This window comes from Aethalodelphis obliquidens, unplaced genomic scaffold (genome assembly GCF_003676395.1).
Source record: "Aethalodelphis obliquidens isolate GAN/ISIS:26980383/991018 unplaced genomic scaffold, ASM367639v1 scaffold58, whole genome shotgun sequence".
NCBI classification, from domain to species: Eukaryota; Metazoa; Chordata; class Mammalia; order Artiodactyla; family Delphinidae; genus Aethalodelphis; species Aethalodelphis obliquidens.
In genome coordinates, this window is record NW_020838002.1 from 9,832,480 (window position 1) to 9,844,798 (window position 12,319).

General features: G+C 32.5%; 1 protein-coding gene across 10 annotated transcripts in view; it reads right to left on the reverse strand.

Moving 5' to 3' along the window:
• The window catches only part of BCAS3 (BCAS3 microtubule associated cell migration factor), a 574,202-nt gene that overhangs the window by 403,750 nt on the left and 158,133 nt on the right, over nt 1–12,319 (reverse strand). For all 10 annotated transcript variants that reach the window (XR_003428780.1, XM_027087291.1, XM_027087292.1 and 7 more), the window contains one exon: nt 10,706–10,876. Coding sequence is in view for 9 of the 10 variants with exons in the window: in XM_027087291.1 (XP_026943092.1) it covers nt 10,706–10,876 (171 nt within the window). In the remaining variant the exon portion in view is untranslated. The remainder of the gene's footprint in view (nt 1–10,705; nt 10,877–12,319) is intronic.

Genomic DNA, 12,319 nt, shown 5'->3' on the forward strand with positions numbered 1-12,319 from the left:
AGGGTTCCAACTTCTCCCCATCTTCTGTCAACACTGTTAAATTCTGTTCTGTTGATAGTGGTCAACCTGATAGGTAGGAGGTGGTATTTCACTGTGGTTTTGATTTGCTAATGATTAGTGATGTTGAGCATCTTTTCATATGCTTACTGGACATCCCTACATCTTCTTTGGAGAAGTTTCTATTCAAGTCCTATGCCCATTTGTTAATCGGGTTTTTTTTTAATTATTATTATTGTTGAGTTGTAGAAACTCCTTATTCATACTATATATTAATTCCTTATGAGCCATATGATTTACAATGATCTTCTCCCACTCCATAGGGTGCCTTTTCACTTGGTTGATTTGTTCCATTTAGACACAGAAGTTTTAAAGTCTGATGTAGCTCCATTTGTCTATTTTTTATTTTGTTACCTGTGCTTTTGGTTTAATATCTAAGAAATCATTGCCTGATCCAATGTCCTAAAGATTTTCTCCTATGTTTTCTTGTAGGAGTTTAATAGTTTCCAGTCTAATGGCTGGGTCTATAATCTATAATCATTTTTGTATATGGAATAAGGTAAGGGTCCAACTTCATTCTTTTGCATGTAGCTATCCAGTTTTCCAAACCTCATCTGTTGAAGAGACTGCCGTTTCCCCACTGTGAGCTTTTTCCAACCTTGTCAAAAATCTTTTGGATGCATATGCATGGTGTTATTTCTGCACTCTCTATTCTGTTCCATTGGTCTACATATCTATCTTTACACCAGTAGCACATCATCTTAATTACCATTGCTTTGCAATATGATTTGAAATGAGGCAGAGTTGTGTTTTTCTTTTTCCAAGATTATTTCAGCTTTTCAGGGTCCCTTCAGATTCCATAAGAAAATTAGGATGGTTTTTTCTATTACTGCCACAAAATGTCATAGAGATTTTCATAGATATTGTATTTAATATCACATTAGGTGCTATGGATATTTTAACAACATTGTCTTCAAATCCACAAGCACGAGATGTTTTTCCCATATTTTGTATCTTCTTTCACTTCTTTTAACAATGTATTATAGTTTTCAGTGTACAAGTCTTTCATCTCCTTGTTTTTGTTTATCCCTAAGAGTTTGTTTTTTTTTAAAAATAATCAACAAAATTGACAGCCCTTAATTAGACTAACCAAAAAAGAGAGAAAATTCAAATAGCTAAAATTAGAAATGATTATTTAGTAACATATTGTTTAGCTTCCATGTGTTTGCGTTTTTTACATTTTTTTCCCCTGTAACTGATTTCTAACCTCATAGCATTGTGGTCAGAAAAGATGCTTGATATGACTTCAATTTTCTTAAATTTACTGAGGCTTGATTTGTGAACCAAGAAGTGATCTATCCTGGAGAATGTTCCATGCGCACTTGAGAAGAAAGTGTAATCTGCTGTTTTTTGGATTGAATGTCCTATAAATATCAATTATATCTATCTGGTCTATTGTGTCATTTAAAGCTTGTGTATCCTTATTAATTTTCTGTCCGGATGATCTGTCCATTGGTGTAAGTGAGGTTTTAAAGTCCCCCACTATTATTGTGTTACTGTAGATTTCCTCTTTTAGAGCTGTTAGCGGTTGCCTTATGTATTGAGGCGCTCCTATGTTGGGCGCATATATATTTATAATTGTTATATCTTCTTCTTGGATTGATCCCTTGATCATTATGTAGTGTCCTTCCTTGTCTCTTGTAACATTCTTTATTTTAAAGTCTATTTTACCTGATATGAGTATTGCTACTCCAGCTTTCTTTTGATTTCCATTTGCATGGAATATCTTTTTCCATCCCCTCCCCTTCAGAATGGCCATCATCAAAAAATCTACAAACAATAAATGCTGGAGAGAGTGTGGAGAAAAGGGAACCCTCCTGAACTGTTGGTGGGAATGTAAATTGATTCAGCTATGGAGAACAGTACGGAGGTTCCTTAAAAAACTAAAGATAGAATTACCATATGGCACAGCAATCCCACTACTGGGCATATACCCAGAGAAAACCATAATTCAAAAAAGACACATGCACCCCAATGTTCACTGCAGCGTTATTTACAATAGCCAGGTCATGGAAGCAACCTAAATGCCCATCAACAGACGAATGGATAAAGATGTGGTACATATATATAATGGAATATTACTCAGTCATAAAAAGGAACGAAATTGGGTCATTTGTAGAGACGTGGATGGATCTAGAGACTGTCATACAGAGTGAAGTAAGTCAGAAAGAGAAAAACAAATATCATATATTAATGCATATATGTGGAACCTAGAAAAATGGTACAGATGAACCGGTTTGCAGGACAGAAATAGAGACACAGATGTAGAGAACGTATGGACACCAAGGGGGGAAAGTGGCGGGGGTGTGTGCGATGAATTGGGAGATTGGGATTGACATATATACACTAATATATATAAAATGGATAACTAATAAGAACCTGCTGTATAAAAAATAAATAAAATTCAAAAATTCAAATAAAATAAAAATAAAATTAGAAATGAAACAAGAGCCATTAAAACTGATGTCACAGAAATAAAAAGGATTATAACATGTATCTATAAGACCCTCATTGTCCTGAGACCAAAACAAGAGAAAGACAAAAAGAAAACTACAAATCAATATCCCTGATGAATAATGATGCAAAAATCTAAAAGAAAACAGGATCAAACAAAATTCAACACATTAAAAGGATCATACACCAAGAAAAGTGAGACTCACACTTGGAATGTAAGGATGGTTCAACATACAAAAATCAATTAATATAATATACCACATTAACAAACTGAAGAACAAAAGATGATTGATCATCTCAATCAATGCAGAAAAATTATTTGACAAAATTCAACCACTTTCATGATAAAAACACTCAATAAACTAGGAATACATGGAAACTACTTCAATACAATAAAAGTTACATATGCAGAGTCCAAAGCTAATATTACATACAATGGGCAAGACTGAAAGATTTTCCTCTAAGATCAGTAAAAAGGCAAGGATGCCAACTCTCAGTACTACTATTCAACATAGTACTATAAGGTCTAGCCATAGCAACTAGACCAAAAGGGGGGGAAAAAGAAAAAGAAAGAAATACAAGGCATACAAATTGGAAAAGAAAGAAAATTACCTCTGTAATAGATTTTGCAGATTACACACACACACACACACACACACACACACACAATTCAACAAAGTTGCAGGATATAAAATTAGCACTCACAATCAGTTTCATTTCTATACACTAACAAAGACCAAATTAAAAAGGAAATTAAGAAAACAATCCCATTTGCTATATCATCAGATTTATCAACTTTGTTAATCTTTTCAAAGAACCAGTTTTGGATTTTCCCCATCATTTCACTGTTTGTTATTTTGTTGACTGCTGGTCATATTTCTATTATTTACTTCATTTGTCTTGCTTTGGTTATAATTTGCTGTTTTTGAAATCTCTTAATGGAGAGCTAAGATTATTAATTTAGGACCACTTTTCTACTATAACCATTTAAAGTTGTAATTTTCCCATTATTCAATAATATAGTTGCAATTATAATTTCTGATATGTTCTATTTCTATGTTCATTGCATTCAAAATATTTTCTAATTTACTTGAGACTCTTTCATTTCATAATTTCATTCTATTATTGATTTCCATTCTTTAGATTTGTTTTATGGCCAATCATATGGTCTATCTTGGAAAATGTTCCAGATGTTCTTGAAAACAATCTTACGTTTGTAGGTTTTGGGGGAAGATTTAGGTCATGTTGGTTGACAGTCTTAATCAAGTCTTCTGAATCTTTAAAAATTTTCTGTATAGTTTTTCCATCAATTATTGAAAGCACAGTATTTAAATCTCAAACTGTAAATGTTAGCTAGAATTTCTTCTTTCAATCTGTCAGATTTTGTTTAATGCTTGCTGCACTATGTTGTTAGGTGTTTACACATTATTAATTGTTTTATCTAGCTATTACATTGACTCTCTTATCATTATGAAACATCCCTCTTTTCCTCTGGCAATATTTCTTGACTTAAAGTCTTTTATCAGATATTAATATAGCCATTCCAATTCTATTATGGTTATTGTTTGCATGGTACATTTCTTCCATCCTTTTACTTGAAACAATTATGTCTTTGAATCTAAAGTGATTCTGGTCTGACAATCACTGTCTTTTAACTTGAGTCCATTTATAGTTAATATAATTACACATATAATTGGATTTAGGTCTGCCATTTTCCATTTATTTTTATGTCTCAGGTGTTTGTTGTTGCTCTGATCCTCTTCCTTTGTGTTAAACAATTATTTTTAATGTTTACTATTTTTATCTTCTGTTAATTCTTTGGATTAATTTCTTAAGTGGTTACTGTACAGGCTATATAAGGTGCTGTATAGACAACAAGATTACATGTTAATTCCACACTTAATTGCAATAAATTATAGCTCCTTGCTCCAGTATAGCTCCATTTCCTCCCCATTCCTTTGTGCTATTATTATCATGGGAATTATCAACTGAGAAACATCATTATTCCCTAAAACAATCTTCCAATTACATATATGTTGACATGTTTAATGTTGCCCCAAAGGCCTCTGAGACTCTATTTTTTTTTTAACTTTTTATTTTCTATTGGATATAGCAGATTAACAATGTCGTATTAGTTTCAGGTGTACAGCAAAGTGATTCAGTTATACATATACATGTATCTATTATTTTTCAAATTCTTCTCCCATTTAGGTTGTTACATAATATTAAACAGAGCTCCCTGTGCTATACAGTAGGTCCTGTTGGTTATCCATATTAAATATAGCAGTATGTACAGGTCAATCCCAAACTCCCTAACTATCCCTCCCCCTGACATTTCCCCCGTGGTAACCATAAGTTCACCATAAGTTCGTTCTCTAAGTCTGCGAGTCTGTGTCTGTTTTGTAAATAAGTTCATCTGTATCATTTTTTTTTTAGCTTCCACATATAAGCTATATCATACGATGTTTCTCCTTCTCTGACTTACTTCACTCAGTATGACAATTCCGTCCAGTAATGTACTTATTTTCTGGGGAAAAGATTTGCTTATCTCTTCACTTCATCATAGCTGGGAGTCATTCCCCAATGACCACAAAATTCATACATACAAATCACCCCATATAAGTGGATAATGCTTAGTAAATTTATACAGTTGTATAACCATTACCACATTCTAGATTTAGAATACTTCCAACACCCCCCAAATTTCTTCATGATGACTTTAGAACACCAACCACAAGCCCCAGACAATCCCTAGTGTATATTTCATCTCATCTGCCTTTTCTAAAATTTTTCAAAATATTTCAAATAAATAGAACCATGCGATTTATCTTCCATTTCTTTCTAAATATATAATTTTTTTGTTCAATCATATTGTTTCAGGTATCATTCATTTCTTTGTATTGCTTATGTGTATTCCACTGGATGGAGGGACCACAACATGTGGGTTCACCAAAAAATTCTTGGCAATTTGGATTATTTCCAATTGATTGCTATTATGCATAACGCTGTTATGAATATCTGCACACACATCTTTTTTGTGAAACATGTTTTTATTTCTCTTGGGGAGATACCTAGAAGTGGATTTTCTCAGTCATATGGTAAATATATACTGAACTTTTTAAGAAATAGGAAAAACTGTTTTCCAAAGTATAGATACTTTCATATGTCCACCAATAGAGTATAAGGTTTCATCTCTCCACATCCTTTTCAACAGTTTATACTGTATGTCTTTTTAAGGAAGGGCAATCTATTGGAGACAGAAATTAGAATGGTGGTCAACAGGGAGTGTGAGAACAGGGGGATGGGGAGTTACTGTTTAATGGGTACAGATGATGAAAAGTTCTGGACATGGATAATGGCAATGGTTGTACAACATTGTGAATGTACTTAATATCACTGAATTGTAAACTTAAAAATGGCTGAATGGCAAATTTTATGTTATATATATTTTACCACAAGTGGGGGAAACATGGGTTATAAATTATTTCTCTCATCTCTCTTTTCCATTCTTCCATTTGACTTTCAAAAATGTTAGGTAAGGAAAACAAGAAAAAGAGAAGAAACTTATAGGAGCAGTCTCCAGGAAAGTGTGTTAAACTAAGTCTGCTAAATAACTGATAGATTGCTTTAGGAAATATGGTATATATACAGAGTTGTGCAACCATTATGACAATCAAATTTAGAACACTTTCATCACCCAAAAGAAACTTCATAACCATTAACAGTCACTCCCCACCTGATTCCCTCCAAACTCCAAGCCCTAGGCAACCAATCTATTTCCTCTCTATGTAGATTTCCCTATTCTGGACATTTCATATAAATAGATTCATACAATATGTATTCATTTGCGACTGGCTTCTTCCACTAAGCGTAAGATTTTCAAGGTTCATTCATTTTGTAGCATGAATCACTACTTCACTTCTTCTTATTGCTAAATAATATTACACTGTATGTATATACCACATTTTATTTAACCATCCATCAATCAGTTGATGTACATTTGGGCTGCTCCTATTTTTTGGCTATTACAAATTATGCTGCTACGAACATTCATGTACAAGTTTTTACATGAAAATATATTTTCATTTCTTTTGGTAATATATCTCCTAAGAGCAAATCTCTTCAGAGACAAATTGCTGAGTCAAATGGTAATAACTCCTTTCCGAAGCGGCTGTACAATTTTATGTTCCCACCAGCAGTGTACCAGGGCTCTCATTTCTGCTTACTGGCCACTGGCATATCATATTTGGAAAGATGGCTATTCAAATCCTTTGCTCATTTTAAAATAAGGCTATTTATCTTTTTATTATTCAGTTATAGGAGTTCTTTCAATATTCTGGATACACACACAAATGAATGCAAGTAAAACAAATGGTGAGAGCTGAATATGGTCTGTAGCCTAGTTAACAGTAAAGCGTCATTGTCAATATCCTGGTTTTGATATTTTACGACAGTTATATAAGATGTCACAGTTTGGGGAAACTATCTTCAACTTACTGTGAGTCTACAATTATTTCAAAATTAAAAGTGAAAAATGTAGAGCAGGGACTTCCCCAGTGATCCAATGGCTAAGACTCCACGCTCCCAATGCAGGGGGGGCTGGGTTTGATCCCTGGTCAGGGAACTAGATCCCACATGCTGCAACTAAAGATCCCGTGTGCCACAACTAAAACAAGATCCTGCATGCCGCAACTAATAAAAGATCCCACATGCCACAACTAAAAAGATCCCGCATGCCAGGCACAGCCAAATAAATAAATATATTCTTTTAAAAGAGTATTAAAAAAATGTAGAGTATACTGCAAGCTTTTTGATTTCTTTCATGCTGATAGGTGACAAGTGGTATCTTAGGGTAGTTTTGTCTTTCTCTCATAACAAGTCAAGTCTAAAGATTTTACACCATTTGTAAGTATTTTATTTTTTCACTGAAATATTTTGTCCTTTGCCCACTTCTCTATTTTAACTCAATCTTATGATTCCCTTTCCTTTCATATATTATAACCCTATACCTCTCCTTCCAATACAATTAGCACTGAGTACTCTACTTGATGGTACTAATACAGAAGCCATCCAGCAAAAAGGCTCATTAATCTTGGTGAATACCAAAACCTCATGCCACTATATAGGATTCTTCGAATGTTCTCTTTATGAACTTCACAAATATAACAATCAGATACTTTTGTAGAGATTCTCTCCACTGCATCATCATCTTGCCTAAAATATCAATATCAAATCAATACCAGCGATATCCCAATACAGTTGTCCTGAGACATTTAATTTTTACTCACTACTTAACTAAACAGGCTAAACCCCCAAGTATATGTAGCAACAACTTGCGTTTGTTAAAACAAAGCAAAGCAAGGTGGATACAAGGTGGATAAGGCTTTATCATATGAACAAAAAGATAGACAAACACCATAGGAACCATCAAATTACTATGAATAACACTTGTATTTGCAACCAGGGCAAGAAATAGCTCTAGTTTATGTTATCATTCTGGAGCGTTTTTCTTTGATTAGAGACTTTGCCACCTTGTTAAACTAAAATTATATAAATTTATAAAGGCAAATTTTATCGCTTAACTTATCCTAGCCACGAAATGCTTTTAAATAAAACATGAAAGTAACACAGATAAAAATGGACAAAGTCAAGCAAATACATTCCCCTTTAATGCAGGTACCATACAGTGATCCTGTCACCATCAAATCAAACTAATCAATTCAGCATCAGAAAGATGGTGAATCAAATTTTATACACTATCCCTGTAAACATGAAAATATATTTATTAAAGGCTCAATGGCTTTAAACAGCAAAAGTGCACATAATGTCAGCTTTAGTTCCTGATATGTATAGGGACAAGAAGAAACACTACAGCTAAGGTCAAACATCAGTGGGAAAGGGCTAAAAGTGATAAATCCATGACATTAACCACTGCAGTCTTTCTAATACAATCCAGCATAACCTAAAAACAGCTTTGTACTTCAACTGAACTATTTATTAGAGACAAAAATGTCTTCCTGACAAAAAACAGACTCACATTAATAAAAGAAGACAGTATTATATTGAGGAAATCTTATTGCTTAAAAAAATATTTATAATTCCTTAAAAATGCACATAGCAACTTATTATTTATTTCCTGTCTTTTAATAGAATTTTTAAATCAATCAAAACTGCAGAATATGTTATAAGTAGGAATGAAAAGAGATTATGCTCCCAACAAATAATAGAAAAGATAAAACTTTTCAGGTTGAGCAACACTTTCACTTTTTTAACTTTTAAAAGCTAACATTTCTATGATTCTTATTTCCTAATGAACAACTTTACTTGTTTCCAGGGTTAACAATGCACTTATACAGAAAAATGAACTTTTGTACAATCTACTGTTCACTTCCATATTCCAAATGTGAGAATTCCAATTTAAAGTTATAAAAAGTTAACAAAGAACTAGGGGAAAAAAAACCCCAAAGAAACCACATGTGAAAACACAAGACCAAATGCTATGCTTTTCGTATAAATTAAATTTTTCTTTTTACTCATTACATAAATTAATGAGTTATAGCTCTATTTCATCAAAAATAATGAGATAACATTTTCAACTTTTAAATTACCACAAATCAGTCTGTCAACAAATGCTAGATTCTTAACAGATTTCAATCCACTCACCAAACTAGACAGTGTTGAGGAGGGTTGTTACTACTTAGTAAATGTGGGTGGCCTTGGAGGTGAATTAATTAAGAATCGAAGGACAAAAGAAAATATTTTTTACTTTAACACTCATAAAACACTAAGGGTTTATATATTGAATTCCAATTTAAAAAGAGAACATCTGTATGTGTCTATCAACTTGAGCTAATTAACACAACTTAAAAAAAAAAGTCATTACAGTCAACTGAAAAGTTTGCTAGCACTTCATTAAAATGAGTTTTAAACAGGAATACAAGTCTGTAACATATCTGATTAACCACAAAGTTAAGATGGGAAAGGCAGAGAATTGTATTATTCAGATTTTAAATAAAATATAATAGCCAGATTCAATAACCCAGAAATTCAAAGATTTTTGGGGGTGTTTTAATTGCAGCACAGTCCATATTTTTTTGAAATGCCACTTGATCTTACTATAGGAATTAGTATATGAGTACCAGCCAAATGTAATCTTTCATCAAGATGTAGAACCACATATACTGGAAGCAGATTTTCTCAAAAGAACATGCAATATTTAGGGTTAATATTTTAATGGCTCACATAATTATGTTCTGAAAATGGAATTAAATATAAATTCTATATAAAATTAAAATAATTTCTATTTCCAAATCTTGCTCTACTCCTATCTCATTCTAGTAATCAGGTTTACATTGTGTATTTATAGCAAGGATCACAAACCATGAAAATTACCTTCCTTTCAGAAATGTATTTTAAAATTCATGACCATGATTCAAAGGAAAATACTGTCTATGACTGTATGAGGGAGAAAAACAAAACCCAACTGGTTTCTTTCTAGCAAGACTTACATAAGCATAACGTATTTCTCCATGTTTATAATCACTCCTAAATGTTTCTGAACATAGGCTGTAAAAATCTATTTTATGTGAAGATATAAGATCTTATAATAAGTTATTACCATTTATATATTCTAATACATTTTTTGAGATTTTTTTATATTTTTCCATATTTATAAGGAGGTATCTGTAATAAAATTTGTAATACAATTTATTAATATTATTGTCATTTATTACCATCATAATTAGTCATAATTAGTCTAAGTTATAACAAGTGTCATTAAAAAAAAGAAACAGTACTAAACAGTATAAATGAGATATATAATTATTTATTTATGGAACAAATGTCCTGATGAAGAGATAGCAAGAGAATTCTATAGAACCTCAATTTTACCTTCAGGTTTGATACATTAACAATGTCTGAAATAATAGGTTTTAACATGTTACTCATCATTTTTTAAAAGGGTCTACACCATTTATAGTTTTTATAAAATATTGGCTATATTCCCTGTGTTGTACAATAATTACTCATCATTTTTTGAAAAAAACAAAATTCTAACCTGAGATAACCTTAATTTTCTACAATTCCAAATTAACACATCTCCAAATACATTTTGTATGATCTTGATCCCAAATGATATTGTTAGTTACTCCATCCTCTGCACAAAATGAACATTACATGCATCACATGTTCTTACCTGGCCCTCTCCAACTGTCTCAGTGTCGATTACTGTGATGATGCCTGGGACCAGAGGACTCCGCCTTGAATTACTATGGATGGCGACATCATCTTCTGTCACACCTGAAGGCAGCGTGCCTGTCAGCTGAGTCACCACCTTCCCAACCATTGTCAGGCCAGTTTTCAATGTCTATACAATGAAAGGTAAAATGTATGACTTCACATCATCAGTATTTGGATTCTAAATAGTAATACATGTTTTGTTAATTCACATTAAATTCTTTATTCTCTAACAAGCTTATATGTAGCAGTGCACTGTCACAGAAATTCAGTCTGATTTTTATACGATCTTAAATTTTAGTTAGAAAATTGGTATTAGATTGAGTGAATCAGTAGATTCCCCAAAGCCAGCATGGTGAGAATAAAGCTATAGGTAAATAATTAAAGAGTTTGTTTCACATGAGGATACAATTATACTTTTATTAACAATATTTATTTTTCCCCTCTCCTCAATGCATATAACTTAAAATATGTGAAATATTAAGAAGTAGCAACTATGTGATGTTCTATTTTTTAAACAGTATAAATCTAATACTGAGTCAACTTTTTAGCAGGAAAAAGACTGAGATACTGGTAGAATTCATATGTGAAAACAACTTTGATTCCAAAGTAAATCTATAATATGATGTTATATAATATTGTACATCAAGATTTGGCATGTAGAAAATACAGTCTCCATCTAAGATACTTTTTACTAGATGAATGAAATGTCATATAAAATTAACCAAGAAGGTTCTTTTCTCTCTGCTAACAGAAAACAATTTAATGTAATGGTCCTAATATATTATTTCAATTAAAGACAACTTAAGACGTTTCAGAATTACATTTTAGTTCCATTTCATTGAAAACAAAGAGATGAAACTAACTCATGTGCATGTTTTCTTTTATGTGAATCTCATCTGATTATTCTCATAACCACTAACAAACAATCATGTTAAGTAACGGGGTTTTCTCTTTTTGTCCGAAAGGGAAGAAAGTGAAAACAAAGAGAAAATTATGTGATTCATAAACACATTAACATATCTAATCATTAGAGCCAAAATAAGTTGTTTAGATTACATGGACATATCAGAAATTATGTATGATACAATAGACACATATCCTCATACTGTGAGGAAAAGTTTTTATTAAAATACTTCAAATTAATCTTCAATACCATGACTTGCTCTTTTTAAAATAATTATGGACCTATATTCTAGCATATGCTACAGCTAAATTTTAAAATGTATATTATATATACAGCATTTCAAATATTAATTTATAAATGCTACTAGGCAAAAAAAGGTTGTTTATAAAGGCCTAAATGTAATTTAAACAACAACCAGATGGAACTAAAAAAAAAAACGAAACAGGGCTTCCCTGGTGGCGCAGTGGTTGAGAGTCTGCCTGCCGATGCAGGGGACACGGGTTCGTGCCCCAATCCAGGAAGATCCCACATGCCGCGGAGCGGCTGGGCCCGTGAGCCATGGCCGCTGAGCCTGCGCGTCCGGAGCCTGTGCTCCGCAACGGGAGAGGCCACAACAGTGACAGGCCCACGTACCGCAAAAAAAAAAAAAAAAAAAAAAAAAAAAAA